This window comes from Poecilia formosa, unplaced genomic scaffold (genome assembly GCF_000485575.1).
Source record: "Poecilia formosa unplaced genomic scaffold, Poecilia_formosa-5.1.2 Scaffold175, whole genome shotgun sequence".
NCBI lineage: Eukaryota > Metazoa > Chordata > Actinopteri > Cyprinodontiformes > Poeciliidae > Poecilia > Poecilia formosa.
Genome location: NW_006800114.1, coordinates 718385 through 735842, shown reverse-complemented (window position 1 = coordinate 735842; position 17458 = coordinate 718385). Strand labels below are relative to the sequence as shown.

The 17458-nt window shown below is 42.9% G+C and overlaps 1 protein-coding gene across 1 annotated transcript; it reads left to right on the top strand.

Annotated features, from left to right (window-relative positions):
- The first annotated feature begins 6770 nt into the window (after positions 1–6770).
- LOC103147180 (fidgetin-like) lies at positions 6771–9351 on the top strand. The gene has a single exon (XM_016678236.1). The coding sequence runs from the start codon at positions 6798–6800 to the stop codon at positions 9066–9068; it is 2271 nt and encodes a 756-aa protein (XP_016533722.1). The 5' UTR covers positions 6771–6797; the 3' UTR covers positions 9069–9351.
- Positions 9352–17458: the final 8107 nt, after the last annotated feature.

The following is a 17458-nucleotide window of genomic DNA, read 5'->3' as shown; positions in this document are numbered from 1 at the left end:
CTTTTTTCTTTTTTTAAATAAGCTCAGGGCCTTGATAGTTTCAGAAATGATAACAAAAACAACATTCCTTCCTAGAGGCTGATTTTTTGATCCATGTCTTTGAATCATTTGACATTGAATTCAAGCCTTTTTTCTTTTTTTTTTCTTTTACAGCGACTTTCAAGGATGCAGAAGGAAAGTAAAGGGGTGCAGTAAGTCCCCACATCCAAGCCTTCACGGTCACAATAAGTGACATTGCTCGCTCGTTGCCCCTGGTTTACATCACATTGAATTAGAGGCTGAACCCCTGAACGATCCCTAAGTCAATCCTCTCTGCCATATGTTTTGGAGAAGGAGCACCGAGTTCAAAGCGGCTCCATTCAAAGCGCCTGTCCTCATTTGAATAACGTAGAGTAATCGCTATTACCTTATTTAAATAGTGCAAGTTATCATTTGGCCTTCATTTGCATTGCTGGGGTAATCACAGTGTCTCTGCATTAACCTCATTAAAGACGAGATGAAAGCCTTGATGGAGCCTGACACTCTTTTATATACATTATCTTTATTAATGACGGTATTAGAAACATCCGTGTTTCTTGAAATATGTTGGAAATTGAGTTTTTCTTGTCAAACTGAGCAGACAAAAGACTTGGACACTTGTGTTTCTGGTTTTTCTTTGTGATTGTGACACTTCCTTTATCTTTGTTAGACTTTTCTTCTTTTATTTCCTTCTTGTCTGAATGTAGATGCTCTGAGAAATTATCTAGTGACTTAAACTGAACAGTTTTCAGCTTAATTATGTCATACTGGTGCTTGGACTGAAATAAAAAGATCTGTTTCTGATCAGTCAACGTGGCAGACTGGCCTAGCCGATCATGCTGGAAACATGATCGGCTACACTCTTCAGTGTGGAAGTTGTTCCTGAGAAGACAACCTGGTTTCCTTTGTTTTTTTTTTCAATTAAACAGAATTCGAAGGAAGTACACAGATTGGACAAGTTGTGAAGCCATTTTTCACAGTGTGTCAGGATGACTGCAATTTACTGAGGCTGCAAGACAGTAGGGGAAACGGAAATGTAAAGGAGATAACAGGAAGGCTGAATGGAGTACAGCAAAGTTGTTTATTTTTATTTTCAGTCTTTGTTGAACGTGCTGGATTTGTAAGTGTTGGCAGATGCTAACATAAGAATCTATATTCACTAAGTAAAACACAAAGTTGGTTTCAGTAATGCTAACAATGCTAATTACAAATGTAAGATACTAAACGCAGTTTGTGGGTAAACGTCTCATTTCAGAATATTATTAAAGCCACATTTTGCTGGAAGGCCATTTAATATATTGTACTGCAGTTCTTCAAAAGTGATAGCAATTTGTCTCCACAGCTCAAAATGTGCTGGTCATTTTTGCTACCTCGCTAGCTAAAGGGAGGTTAGCACTTTTGCAACTCTAAATTACAGAATTTTACTAATATAAAAGCAAAGTCATAATGACAAAGTTGAAACTGTGTTCAGGCATCTTATATTATTGTTGACAATACAGTAGCATTGCTGACTGCATGCCATGCTGTACTTTATTTTGCCTTCCTGGAAGTCGATTTCCAGTTGATTCAAGTTTTCTGCGATTCCACAAAATTCCCTTTTGGTGGCTACGGTTGGATGTCCTGTGTTAGACGACTCCATCACTATAGAAACTAAATTACCAAAAGGGTAACATGATGAAGTAGCATAATTCTCAGCAGCCTATATTCTAGCAGCAATGTTAATGAACAGCTGAGCTAACTCTGGAGAAAATAGTTAACTCTTTTAATAGAATAATACAATAGAATACAATACAATACATTTCATACAATAGAATCAATTATATTCTATTGTATTCTGGATCATCACAAAAAATCTGGAAATCATATGTTTTTTCCTCAGCAACAACTTCCATACTAAACGGTGTCTTTTTACAGATTTCTCCTGGGTCTTTTTTGCGTTTTGTCTCTTAAATGTTTCAGATAATCCAATAACAGACCAAGATAACACGTGAATAACCACATCTTTTTGCAAAGCTGATATCCATTTCACTGCCAAACCTGTAACATCACGAACTTTTTTAATACAACCTAACAACATGAAAGTAGGCTAAGAGATCTCAAAAAGCAGCATACAATTCCACCGATCTAAAGAAATCTTATAACAGATGTGTTGATGTGAAAAGTCTTCAATATGGCTGCGTTAAACAATGCTGGAAAGAAGAGTGAGTCAAAACTCCTTCACAGCGATGTCAGAGATCCATTGACTCTATGTTTAAGAAGATTTTACCTCAGATAATCTCTTTCTGGTTCATAATTATTGGATTGTAATTTGGATTCGCTGTTGACGTTTTCTGATTATTCTGTTTCTGTTTCTGCGTACGATAAACTGTTTCCAGATGCTGTAACTTCCTGTTGTGCGATCAGATGGTATCGTCATCCTATTGTGTGTAATGTTGGACCCTGAGAAAACTAAACTGAGAAAAAACAAAATAATTTGAGCTTCTGTCATTACGTTTTCTGTTTATTTTATGGTCTATTGCTTGAGATATACTTAAAAGTACATATTTGAATATAGATATAACTATAATTCACTCTTTGACCTGTGCATTTTAGGAAAATGTAACATCTTAAAACGTGGAATATACATTTGTGTTGCATCTCCTCCATAAAAACCAATTGAAGTATTTTACAGGCAGAGGTAAAGTGCATGATTCCCTGATCAATCTCGGCCAATATCCAGATTTCTGCTGGCGTAAAATGACATAAAGATGGATGTTTCTGCAGAAGCATCGCCACAGATTGACATGGAATCAAGGGAAGGCGCTTCATAGCTGGCCTGTTTATCTGCAGAGAGGAGAGCCGCTGTGAGAACACATGCGGTTATTAAATCTCCTGAGCCAGACGGGGAATACACACTTAGTTTGTTAGAGAGCGTGTGTGTTTACTGATGCAGAGGACGAGGCTGAAACTTGCCGAGAGCATTACCTCATGAATGTTATCCTTGCTATCTACAGCTATATATTATTTAGTGGTGCTGAAAAGGTAATGTTAAAGCTATAGAGAGTTGCAGCCAAGCCGACATGTAGCTTTTGGCTACAGATCAGACGGTAAGAGAACACAGAAAACGACTTTAAATCACTTGCTCACAGAGGAGTTGTATCATTTGGCTGGAATTATCGTCTCATTGGAAAATTAAGTCTACTTTTGTGTGTGGGTTTTTTTTATTATTTTTTAAACCACTCGGTGTGGTTTAATAAAACCACGCTGCTCATGCTCCGTGTGAATAAATTATTGGCCTTTAAAACATACAAGGCAAAAAACAAAAAATATGTACCCTATGAGATATGCCAGTGTTTACTTTAAGATCAAATGTGAAAGTAAGTTTGAAACTTAAATCTGCCTAAAGGAAAATCCCACTGAAAAAAATATACTTTTAGGACTTTTCAGCTAATTCCCAGAAAAATAGTGTTTGACCACAATTTTTTTTTTCTAATTTAATGTGAAAGTATTCATTTAGAAACAGTTCAGTAAACTCTAATGCCAATTATTTCATGTGGATATTTGAAAAAATAGCAAGACTGTGACGAAAGATGTAACACGAACCTAAATTATGAAGTGGAATGAATAATTATTACGGGGCTTCTCAAATGATCTTGCAAATATACATTTGAAAAGTGTAGCATACGTTTGTGTTCAGACCCCTTTACTGGGTCACATAGTACCATTTTATAGTGCAATCAAGTAACTATGTTACCTTCATTTTCTGTGTATATCAAACAAAAGAAAATTGACTTCACAATTTGACGGCTTGAAATTGACCTCTGTCTCTTTAAGAAGCTCCTACTGTCTCTGACACTTCAGCACGTCGTTTTTCAGTTAAGCCGTGTACAAATGTCCTTCATAGCATCGGACTGAGAAGTAGTTCCTATGATAAGCCCAGCAAACTCGAAGTTGCTAATTGCTGCTGCCACTAGTCTGTAGGGGCTGTGCAGGCGAGGGACACTTTGTGAGGCCGAATCTCGGCTGGAGAGTGCAGCTCCAAACATTTAGGCACCCCAATGGCTGTCACAAGAGAGTAATTAATTTCTCCAACATTTGTGAAAGAATCAAGGCAATACTTCAGGTATGTTTCTGATGAAGGAATAACATTATAACATCATTTAAAGCTCAAAACGGCAATTTTACATAATACCCCCTTTTTAAATTAAGCATGTTGGATATATGCTTCAAAGCATTCCAGTCTATTAACCCCTTGGAAGACTTTTTTTTTTTTTTGCTGTTTTACATAAGTTCACCATGGCAACATACCTGCTATTAAAAGAATATGCCGCAGCCAAGCTAATTTATTTCAAGTCTGCAGTTAGCAAAAATATAACGGATGCATAGTTTAGCTCAAAATCAAATCCTGATGGTGATATTTTAATTCTATTAAGACTGAAGCAACCTTTATCTGTTTGTTTTTTTTCCTGTTAATATACACTCCTGAAACGCTGCCTCTTATAATAAAGTAATAAAGAAGCTCAGCTGCTAATAGAAAACTTCAGATCTGCTCTTGCTCCATCGCTTCACTGGGAGGGTGATGGGCTCGCCAGCTCCCCCGTAAGACTCCCCTCGGCTAAAATGTTGTAAATTAACACAATTAGCAGATCGCCATTCTGCTAATTAGCCACTGGCGTCTGCAGAGGGACAGTTAAGAGAGGAGAATGAGAGAGGAAATAAGAGTCTGGGGACGGGATCCCCCCTTATTCACTCCCTGCCCGCATTGTTACCAAACAAACACAGAGCCTCAGAGAAGGTAGCAAAAGAGTGTTAATGTGTCGGCTTTTTCCTCCCATGCGTCTGTGTCTGCAGAAGCATAAACGGATGGCAGGAAGGGAATAGATTTTATTTGGCGTGCCTGATTTACTCTCGCAAATAGACGCATGGCAAACCAATTCTGGAGCCGGGGATTGTTCAGCGGACCCCCAGCTGTGGGTCTCTCCGCATGCAACTGCCGCCAGTCAATAAGTCGCAGGAAGCAGCCTAAATGACACCGATATTATCCTTTATTTGTGTGCACTAAGTCAAATCAAACAGGGTTCAATCTGCCGCGCGGCTGCTGTGATTACGCCCCGTCCAGCCTTTGATAGCATCAAGGCTTTGATAGCGAGACAACGATGGAGTCGCTGTGTGACTGTCAGTGTTTGCAGATGGCATTGGCTAGGATTAAAGGAAACAGTGGCTCTCCAGCCTCCCGAGGCAATAAAGGGGAGAGCCAGGTGAGTGTGTTTGAGATGAGATGGAGCAAGGAAGGAGGGGAGGCGAAGAGGAGGGGAGAGGAGGGAAGCGACGCGACGCGAGCACAGGCGGAGTAAATAAGAGGAGGGGCAGATGCACTGAAAAGGGAATGAAAGCAGGGAGATATATATCGAAATAGATTGAGTCAGAATAAAAGAAGGTGAAGAGAAATAAAGAGAGGGGTGGAGAGAGAAGAAAAAAAGCAAAGATGGAAGCAGAAGTGAGGGAAGACGAGGCAACAGGGAGGTACGAAGAAGAGAGGTAGACAGAGAAGAGGAGGTCAAGGTGGAGCCGTGCAGACAGGAACTAAGCTTGAGACACAATGTGTTGTAATTCATAGCTCGCCACAGCTGCTGTGTGCGTGCCTGTGTTTGTCCGTCTGGGTCAGTGGATGCATGCATGTGTGTGCGTGTGCACCACTGCACGCTCGAGTGAAGGCATAGGGCTTTTTTTTTTTTTAAGTGTCAGTGTGTATGAGCACAGGTTTGTGTGTGTTGAATGAAAGCACTATGAGCAAATCAGTGTGTGTGTGTTGTGTAGTTGTAGTGCGAGGCACATTTTCAAACCCATCTCCAGCCACCTCAGATGAGCTGGGGATTATAGAGTGACCCTCAATGCCTCTGTCTTATTGGTCTGGCTGTGGTGCATTAGGCTGCCAGAAGCAGCCATTCCACTGTCCTCCTCTGCTGCAATACACTGAGCCCTGCAAAAGTATTCACACCCCATGAGCTTTTCCATATTCTGCCATGCTACAACTTCAAACTTTAAGGTATTCTGTCGGAACCAGTAACAGCAGTTATGCAACTCTGCAAATCTGACGTTTATGGAGAAGTGGCAGGGAAATGCATTGCCGAGGGAAAGTAATCGAGTTTAAAGTTGGTGCATCATGGCAGCATCATGCTGAGGGCATGCTTTCCTTCAGGGACTAGGAAATGTACTTCCAACAACAGCAAAACACCTTTTTCTCTCTTTCTTTAGCTTGTTGTTTTGTAAGTCTACAAACACACCGTAAATCATATTTGAATTCATATAATGTTAAAATCTTTGCACTCCAACTGGCAGTAAACTTAATTTTGCTCGAACCATTATTTGCATTACTTTGTAATGAGCCAAATCATGAATTTTTATTATGGCAGATTTGATTAACTTTCATAGTTACCAGCCTTGTTAATAGTGGCCCAGTCAATGTCCAGACATAAATCTAAGAACGGGAACAAGTCTTTGGAGTTTAGACATACTCCCAAGACTGGCAGCTGACAAAAAAATAATTAATTTTTCTTTGTCTTCACATTTATACCCTACATTATGTTGGTCTACAGCGTAGAATCCAAGTAATATAGATTAGATTGTGGTTGTAATGGGACGAAATGGGAAAACAGGTGAAGAAGTGAGGAGTACAGTCTCCACTTCAATGTAGGATTTCAGATTTGTTTCAGACAAGTGGATGGTGTTTTTTTAATTGATCTCCACGTTGCCTTGTGTCTTGTGTGGTAATGTCTCCGTTTCGTTTTTCAGGCTTGAAGATGCAGTGGACCCCCGAGCACAGCCAGTGGGCCGAACAGCATTTCGACATCTCCTCTACCACCCGCTCCCCAGCCCACAAGGCTGAGGCCTACAGGGCGGTGTCAGGCCACCTGCAGCGGTCTGCCACCTACCAGTACGCCTGGGCCAATGACGACATATCTGCCCTCACTGCCTCCAACCTGCTCAAGAAGTATGCCGAAAAGTACTCTGGAATCCTTGAGATGCCCGCCTCTTACTCTGAGGTGCCTGGAGTCCCTGGGGTGATGAATGGCCGGAAAGGCGAGTCAGAGCCCTGGCAAGATGGTGTCTACCCCATGAGCTGCATCCCAGAGGGAGTTTCTGTCAGAAAGGGAGGTGTTGCTGCTGCGTCTGAAGTGGTCTCTGGGATCTGCAGCTCCCCAGGCCTGGCTTCCAGCACCCTCAGCGAGCCCAGCTACTCCAGCAGCAGCTGTGGGAGCCACTCAGCCACTGCGCTCCACTCCTCCTCCATGACGTCTCAGGAATACGGCCCCACGTACAGCGGCTCCTACCTGCACAGTAGTTACAGCTCCCAGTCCGCCCCCGCCGCTGCCCTTCCCTCCCCACTGCACAGCTCTGGGCTCTTACAGCCCCCTCCACCTCCTTCCCACCCCACCATTGTTCCAGCTTACAATGGAGGCTCCCCCAACTTGTCTAGTTATAATTACCCCCCAGCTGGCTACCCAGCTCAGAGCTCAGTTGGGCCGGGATACAGCCCTGGAGGAGCGCCCCCTCCTTCTTCGTACCTCCCCTCAGGCATCGCTGCCCCTACTCCTCTCCCCCCTTCTTCTGCTTTACCTGGATACCCATACCAGAGCCACAACCTGACCCCAATTGCCCCCACTCCCCTCAACAGCAGTTCCTCCAACACATTGAAAAGGAAGGCCTTCTATATGACAGGCCAAGGAGAGATGGACACGTCTTACGGGAACTTTGGCTATCCCCAGGCACGAAGCTCAACAGAGAGTCCCATGTACAGGGTGGCGGACAGCAGCAGTGCAAATGGGGGCTCTAACAGTGGGGGTGGCGGTGGCTTCGACAGGAATCCGGAAAAGTCATCTTTACCATTTAATCCTCAGAAACAGTCTGCAATGCCATCAGAGCAGCAGCAGAGAAAGTACGGCAGCCAGGCAACAGGTGGGCCACTTACCCCACCAGCCTATGTCTCCTCAACCCTGGGGGGCTCACGGTCAGCAGACTCTCTTGCCAGCTTCACCTCCCCCTCTCTCAGTGAGCAAGGTGCTGATGATCACCGCCTCCACCTTTCCCACTCAGCACCAGGGCCTACCTCCTCCTCCTCTTCCGCTTCATCCCGCCCTGCCGAGGAGCAATTAAAAACCTGCGACCCTCACCTCCTGGACCTTGTGACCTCAGAAATCATTCAGCAGGGCCCTCCTGTGGACTGGAGTGACATCGCAGGTCTAGACCTGGCGAAAGTTACGTTGAAGGAGGAGGTCCTGTGGCCCATTCTGCGTCCAGACATGTTCAGTAGTTTAGGACCAGCACCTCGCTGCGTGTTGCTGTTTGGCCCGAGGGGCAGTGGCAGGACGTTGCTAGGCCGCTGTCTCGCCAGTCAGCTAGGAGCGACGTTTCTCCAGCTCAGCGGCTCTACTCTGGCCACCAAGTGGCTGGCGGATGGAGAGGAAATTATCCGTGCGTCATTCCTGGTGGCCCGTTGCCGACAGCCATCGGTGCTCTTCATTAGCGAGGTGGACATGCTACTGTCAGCTCATGTCAGTGAAGAGAGTCCAATCACCCGACTGAAGGGGGAACTACTCACCCAGCTGGACTCTCTCCTTATGAGCTCAGGTGAAGATGGAAGCAACCAAGTCCTAGTCATTTGCTCCACAAGCAGACCTCAAGATATGGATGAAGGCCTCCGGAGGTACTTTACTCGGAGGGTACTGGTGCCCCTACCGGACAGCGCAGCCCGACACCAGATCATGAACCAGGTTCTGGCCCAATCCCAGCACAAGTTCTGCTTAAGCGAGGAGGAGCTGGCACTGCTTGTGCAGCGCACCGAGGGTTTCTCTGGACTGGATTTGGCCAGACTCTGCCAGGAGGCCCTTGTAGGTCTGTTACATGTCTCAGCACAGAGCATGGACATGACGGGCATGATGCCCCGGGGCCAGATGAGGCCCCTCACCTACCAGGACATTGAAGGTGTCTGTTGTAAATTCCAAGCCAGTATATCGCAGAAAGAGATTGACACTTACACCGAGTGGAACAAAATGTTCGGCTGCAGCCAGTGAGCAAAATAGGCACTGCCCTTGAGAAAAAGAGGCTTCCACAATTCCTCCCCTCAGGGCATAAGCGTTGTGCTAGAGGGAAAAGCCGACAGAAGGCCGACGCGAGCCCGCTGTGTCCTCACAGAGACCTGGTTTGATTCAACAACAAGCAGTTTTGCTGTTAATGAGACAATTTTCAATCCAAATGCTTGACAAGCCAGGCGCCGTTTACACATTTCAAACAAGTCAGCTTTGCGTGAGATGCCCTGGTGTCCGTGTACATATATCGTATGTCGTCGTTTCTTGAGATTTAGTTGGCTTTCCAAGTGCCTGAAGTGGTGCTTTCTGAGTTCTCTTAATTTGCCTCACAATCGAAATTCATGGCATGAGCTGATGATTATTAAGAGCTTTAAACCTTCAGCAGAGAGTCTGGAAAACAGACTGACAGTTAGCGGCGGGGGTGGTTATTCATCCTTTATAGTCTTTTGTTGCGGCAATCCATTTCGGTGGCGGAAGTCTGGGCCCTACGTCGCGTGTCTGCAAAATAAACAAACGTAACAAACAAGCAAATAACACTCAGGAAAGCATTTGTAAATTGTATAGTACCTCTGAAAATCTCGACAAAAAGCACTAAGATTTGAGAAGAGAATCTTTCACATTTAGGCGGACCTCAAGGGGCTAGGATAAAAATCACAAAGAGGTGACAATGAATGTATTAGATGTGTTCTGATTGGTGGAACATGATCTACACTGAGAGTAAAGCGTTACATCTTTATTTTCCCATCAGAGCAGGCTCTTTAGTTGCCTGCATCTTCTTGACCAATCCTGAAATGTATTTCCTTCGTTCTGCAAACACTGTTCTGCTGCCTTGCTGAGTCTGAGACTTTAGAAGCAGGCAGGTGTGTTGAGGCTGGTAGGTGTTGTAGATAAATATTGTTCATATAACACACTCTACGCTGTTTGATCATGCTGCTTGGAAGCTCCGTCAGTTTATCTGGCATTTATTTATTTATTTTTGTTTTGTTTTTGTCATTGTACTTGTAAGATTGTAGTACAGCGTTACGCAAAATTTCAATTTGAAAATATACACGTGAGTGAGCTTAACTACAGCCATATGAGACCTTATCATCCCATTTTTTATATAAAATTAACACCCTCTGCCAGCATGCCTAGGTGGGCCCCATATGGGGTTTGTCCGTGGGTTCCACGGTGGCCCCACATGGGTTTGCCCATGTAGGGCCCCATATGGGGCCCACCTAGGCATGCCATCTTTCTAAAGTATATGAACTTTTCCACAATTTGTCACATTACAATAAATAGTTTTGACCCAAAACCCCCAAAAAACTGAAAAGTGTGGCAAGCATTTGTATTTCACAACTCTTTAGGTGACTTTTGAAGGTCGATTTTATTTTAGAATCGTTTAAGAGTTTTCCAATACATCATTAAAAACCCATTTAATCTCTCCGTAAGTGCGGTTGTTCTGTGAAACACGGTGGTGGCAGCATCATGCTGTAGAGATCCACGTCTTCAGGAGGGACAGGGAAACTACCCTGATCTGATAAAGAATGTACATAACATGTTTACATGCAAAGAGATACCATTAAAAGCATGGGGAAGATATAAATGCATGCCGCACTTTTTAAAATTTTACATGTAAAACATTTGAAAAAAACTTTCCACCCATCTCACAATTATGCTCTATCCTTTGTCAGTTTATTTCAGTGAAATACATCACACAACAAACTTTAATGAGTTCTATCGGTGAGCTTTTTTTCATAAGACACTGTTCATGTCTTAAAGTGGAAGGTTACTACCATTACAGTATCAAAAAATAACTCCCTGTAGGGGTTTTTGACATCAATTGTTATCATCCAGGAAGTTGATGTTTGGCAGCTGATTTGCTGTTTCTAATCTTTTCTCTGGAAATGTTGCTGAACTTTAAAACAGTGACATTGAAACACCTGCTCATTTACGCCCATAAAAAGGTCAACTAAGTTACATTAGCTGGTTAGGTTGATTTGTTTTGCTGTAATTTTAAACAGTACCAACAGTAGGAAAAGGAGTACAGTGAGGAAACAAAGGTTGTCCATAAGTTTTGGCTTTCTTTTCTTAAACTAAAACAGGATTATTTTCATGTAGGGCTGTAAGAAAAATGTTTATGCATTTTGTCACGTTAACATACTGTGATTTCATGTGATGGAACAACACAAAAGTAGTGCAACTGGTACTTGTGAAGTGGAAGAAAATGTCTACATGGTTTCCAGAATGTTTTTACAAATAAGCATCTGTAAAGTGACAGTCCTGAATACATCAATTTGACTCTTCATGACATCCTTACAAAGTTATGTAGGAGACAATTCGAAACTGGTCATCTTGTTATATTAGATGGAAATTCAACTGTTTGCTTCGCATGCAAAACATTAAATGGGATCCAAAATTAAACCCGCTGTACAAACAGTGAAACATGGGGGTGGCAGCATCATTCTGTGGGAACGCCTTCCATTCGTGTTCGAGAATCTGTGGCTACAATAAAAGGACTTAAAGCTTTTTGACTCACGAGAGGCTGATTTCAACTGTACGCCACACTTTTTAGATTTGTATTTACAAAAAAAATGTAAATACATCTATACTTCCAATTCCCAACTTTGCAGTACTTTGTGTTTGTCCATCACATACAATCCCTACGAAAAACTCTGAAATTTGACTATTTTTCTTTCTGCATAGCTGCATTGTCATTTGGATTTGTTCATATTTTTCAGATGAAAACAAAGAGAAACTAGCACAAATCTTCAAGGTCCTTTACTACAGTGAGTCCTCCATTATTTGCTGTATTCCATCAGGAATGTGTGTCCTTTACTTGCCAGCTCCACCGGGAGACCGTATTTTTGTGTGCAGTTATCCTGACGTCATTTTTTTCTTTTTCTTTTTTTTTTTTTTAAGTTTAACCAAACATTTACTGAATTGCGGTTGTCTGTAGTGTGTGATCAGCCCCACTTTCATGAGCACCGCCGGTGCAGCACCTGACGTAGAGGGTAGGAGGATTCTGCTGAGCATCAGCAAAACCGATGGCGAGGAGAGAGATAGGCAGGCAGCGTGGCAGCAGCACAAGGGGGAAAGCAAAGTAGTCCGTCAGAAAACCACCCTCAAAACAATCTGTGCGAGAATTCCTTCTGTCAGCAAATCCTCTGGAGAAAGAGTCTCTTTGGACAGAAAAAAACCCCCACTAATGCACTTCAGAGCGCACAACAGCAGCGCAGGCGTTCCTTTTCTCCCCTTGTTCTCTACAGCGGACCAACAAACGACTTGAAACGCGGCGGTCAATGCTACGCTTCGGTTCTAACATGCTCTCTGATCCTTCTCCTCGCGTTTAGTCTTATTTTCCCTCCACGCCGTGCAAACCTAGGCTGTTGTTTTTTTTTCTCCTCCTGCCTTTTCAGTTGTTACTTTAAGCGTTTCTACCTCATAGCTGCAGAACACTTGTGCTTTTTGATCTGCGTGTTTCCAAACATCAACATTTCAGAGAAAACGACTAAAAAAACAAAAAAAAACAAACGGAGAACAGGAGAGAGTACCACCGTAAAGTTTGCGCAGTCTACCTCAGATGACTGTACTTAACAAAAAACATTTAGCTGATGGTGCAACCGCAGGCTGCAGCATAGCCTAGACTGTGCGCGCGTGTGTGTCACCGTTTGTCCGATCCGAGCTATTTGCAGCACACACACACACGCTCTCAAGACGATGCGGACATGAAAAAAATAAATAGAAAAAATAACCTCGCAAGCAATTTGTGAGGAGTTGGGGGTCAACTTAAAGGTGACCTGGAAATGTATAATCCAATACATTTGCTTTAATCCTTTGTGAACTACTGTGGTTGTGCGCGTGTGAATGTGTATATACTGGGCACACTCCTCTTATTTTTTCTTTTTTTTATTTTCATTTAGTGTGTGGAATTTTATAAATCGTTAGTATATATAACACACTTGCACAACTTTAAAACAGAGTGTAACGTGTTTCTGTTGTACATACCTATACATACAATACAAATGCACCACTTGTTTATATGTGTGAATATGTTGCCATACTTGCAGTCAACTTAAATGTATTTTCATGTAATCTGAGGTACAAACAGCAACAAACGATTCATTAAAGACGTTTTCTTGGGAGATTGTATCTTGTTTTCTTTTTCTGCGTAACAATGATACTCTAAGGGATGAACCGGGGTAAGGAAGATTAATAACAGAATGTATTTATCAGTACAGTGGATAAATAAATGTATTGTCCTGCCAAAAAAATAGCCAAGCTGATAAATCGCCTTAATGAGCCTTGAGTTAGTCACCCTTGTGTGCAATTAGAAACCCATCCGTGTTGCGCAGGAAGCCGGCGCTGTCGCTTCTCTCATTAAAATGTAACAATTCATTTCTCTTGCCGTGCTAAGAGTGGCAAGACCAAAACATTAAAGCATTAATTATATTTCTCGCACACGACGAATTTGGATTATGCAAGTGCTCTTAATGAAAATGATGTGCATTTGCCCGCTCCATTTCCAATGTATCATTATATAGCTGCCGGTGAGGTGTGGGAAGCTGCTGTATAGCCTCTGTAATTATCTGTGAAAACTCCAAATGCTTCACAAGAGGTTAAAGTTCACCAAGAGCTGCCGTTTTCTTTAGTTTCCCACTTAGAGATATGCTATAGCCATCAGAAATCAAACTCTTTGTTTCCCATATCCATGGCAAAAATAAAGATCATTTTCTGCAAAGAAAATAAGCCAGACTGGGAACACCCAAGTGGTCATTTGCATATTTCTCATCGCACAAAACTCTTAAGGGGGCTAATAACATGGACTTGCATTTTTATAACTTAACAGACAATGGTTCTAAAATGGGGAAAAGGAGAAATGCTAATTTTAAGTTGTGAGAGAGTCTTTATATCTTGGTGTTTTTCTCGAAAAAACATTTGCAGGATGACGTGGAAGCCAAATGGGGTTTTGTCTGAAGTGAGGAAGTGTCAGTCTGTCATAGTAAGTGAGATTAGCCAAAGGGCAAAGATCTCAGTTTCCTGCTTTATCTACGTTATCAAGCAAAGGAGCTGAAGTGTCTTGCTGTCTTGTTCACGAGTGAATGCAGGATGTAGCAGAAGACAGACTTATTTGAGCTTTGTCTGCAGTGAAGAAGGCGTTGCTCCAGGTTGTTTTCGCATCCAAGAGGCAAGGTTCTCAAAATTACCTGGTTTACCGGCTTTCTCAAACAGAGGAGTACAAGTATTTTGGGTCTTTTTACAAATGATGTCAGGATTGATCAGAATAATAGACGATTTGCGGTTTCATCTAAATTTAAGTTGGCTTCGCCTGTCACAGAAAAGAAGAAACTCAACCTGAAAGTAAGATTTTTAATTTAAAGATCTATCTATATTCTCTGTCAAACCCTCACTTTGGTATTACGAATTATGACAGGAAGTTAGATATCCTGAATCCAAATGACTGAAATGAGTCTTCATCATTGGGTTACTGATCTTGGCTTGAGGATGAGGCAAGAGGTTTTGTCAACGAGTGGGAGCTTGGACTTGAGTTGTTGCTCCTACGCATTGAAATAAATAAATTAAGGTAGTTCCTAAGGTCTGTTGTAGTGAAGAAAAATACAAAGTTCTTGATTTGCCTATCTATCTTCTGATCCTCCTCGCTCATGTCCAAAACTGCAAGATGAAAAATGCAAACAGCTGAACTGATCTTCCTCCGTAGGGCTCCAGGGTTCTGCCTTAGGAAGGGATAAGAAGCTCTGTCTTCCTTCGAGGGGACTCAGACTAGAGCTGCTGCTCCAAAACATTGAAAGGAGACAACTGAGTAAGGGTTACTTCTTGAATTACTGCTCTGTCTACATCAGCATCTAAACTTTGGTCATGAGAAGTGACCAACGTTTTGGCTCAAAATACGAGATCCCAAATTCAAGCTGCTGAAACGAACTTCCCCTACACAGTAGATCCCTATTATTTATCAGGGGTTAGGGACTATAGCCATCAACGATGAACTAAAATCCACAAATACTCAAGACTTCTCCCAAGGTTGCTAACACATAGTATACCTTCTATGTCCTTTAAGACATGCAGTATTTCTAACACTACCACAGAAGTTAACATCCATAATCTTCCTTATCTTGGCTCTTGGGGTATAGCCAATCATATGAAGGAAAATTAATGTTGCTCCTTGCGAATGCCAGCAAATTGGGTGTCAAGTAACATCGCACCTACATGTTCAAGAGTACCAACCCATTGATTGGACAGGCTGTGTGTTCCTTCTGGGCTATTCACCAGACTGAACTGGAGAGAGTCTCTGATGAGAGAGTTCCTAGGCTTCTTTGCCTGAACCTGTTATCTCTGTAAAACAATCTCGAATAAGCTGAAGACAATACGTGGATGGAAGTCTCAGCTTACCCCAGCAGGGGAAATGACATCATCACCTAACAATCCCTAGAAGTTTACCCCCAAAGTGTCATGCAACAGCCCCACTTTCATCTTAAACCTTTCACTTTTTTTCCCCCTCAGTTTAAAGGTTATCTTCCAGACACCGTTGCGTCCTCTTCGCCTTAAAGGGTCCACACGCCGAAAGCTTTGCCTCGCACCCTCTGCTCACTCTTTTGCACAATTAAAATATGCTAAGTGATCGTTTTCCTTAAGTAGTCTTAAATGTGCAATCCATTCAAATATGAGAGGAAATTGCCCACAGCTCGAGAAGAAGAAAAAAATACAGAGGTGGTAAAACAGGGGGTAAAGCTGGAATAAATTATGCAAATAACACAAAGGGCTTTACCACTTGAAAGCCTAATTTTCCTATAATCAGCAGACTGTCGCCTAATATTTTTTCTCCTACCTCTTATTAAAAGTGACTGTTCTTTTCCCAACCATCAGACGGCTCTATCTGTCTAGCGGCTTGGTGAAATGACTGCAGCCCGCCAGACTAAATGCTAAAGCATTTTGCTGGAGCTTTTAGATGATGGTTACATTCCCACACAAGTAATTATGCGGACGGAGAGTCCAGAAATAAGGTTTAATTATACAGTAATCGTCCGTGATGGACACTAGGAAGTGGCGAGAAGCACCAGACTGCAATCCATCAATGACAAACCCCTGGCCAGTTTTAATTCCTCCTCATTTGCATCCTAACCTCCACACCAAGTTGCGCAAATGCTGTTAAATGTTAATAGGACCTGTCTCGCCACTCAAAACGAATGCTTAAGCCATTTTTTAGTCACTCTACACCATTCACTCCTCCCCCACCCCCCGTTTCTGCTTCATCTCCTGCCCCCTCTTTATCTCGCTGCCTTTCTCACCCACTCCCGTCTTTCATGCCACCATCTTCGCGCCGTTCACTCTTCTTCCTGCCGCCACTTCCCTCACATCTCTCCGCTGCCCATCCTCCCCTCATTTCCCATCCTTTTCCCATACCTCGCAGGCCTCGCCGTGGAGGAGGCACGGAGCGGTCACTGATGCACTAATTGGGAGCAACACTTACAGTTTTATCTCCCCCCACCACTAATAGCGGTCTGCACTGAAGCAGCTCACCTTAGCATGAGGAATGGGTGGATGAGCTGGAGGTAGGAGGCAGCGGGAAGGAGGGAGGGTGCTGTTGAAGGCAGCCAAGGCCTTGAATGAGAAATTCCTCCATGCAGACTGCAGCAGAGGCTCAGTGTGAGATTGGGCCCTCAAGCCATCATGGTTAATCCATATCCCGCCGGACCTCAGACTCAATTCCCTGCTTCATTAATTGAAAACGATGGCCTTTTTTTGGTGCGTGTGAATAAAACAAGGAGCCATTTAGGAGAAAAAAGCATTTTGTCTGGTTTTGTTCCTGAAGTAGCTGCAATCTCATTACGCCGCTGTGCTGCATTTCAAACCGTGCTATCATCTTTGTCTTGATTGTCTCGCAGCGTCGAGAGAGATAAATACACACGCTGCTCTGCTGTGCCGATGCCAGGACTGTTTTTCAGTGAATTATTTGAAGTCTTATCAGCCTTTATGGAAATAAAGCCCTTGCTTAATAAACTGTTTCACAGGCTTTGGAAGACTAGCACATAAACACCTTTTTTCTCCCGACAACGCCATCATTAGCGCATCTTGTTCAATGCTTTACACATAATTGGAATCAACATCTATTGTTCGTGATCTTGACCTTCCACTTGTTTTCCAGCAGACACTTGGAAACATGGTATTACCGGAGAGAGGGAATCTTAACTAGGACAAAGCATGCTAAGTGCCTTTGCTTTGTTTTATCAGGGGCAAGCTGCCTCACTTCGGCTATACCTCGAGAACTCACAGCATAATTTAATGATTACCAGAGAGATATTGCATATTTTAATGTATATCAGGAGGGAAACATACAAAATAGATCCTTAGACCAAGGGAAATAGAAGGCTAGTTCGTTT

Excerpts from the sequence above, each read along its gene's own strand:
- LOC103147180 (XM_016678236.1), top strand. The coding sequence starts at position 6,798 with ATGCAGTGGACCCCCGAGCACAGCCAGTGGGCCGAACAGCATTTCGAC.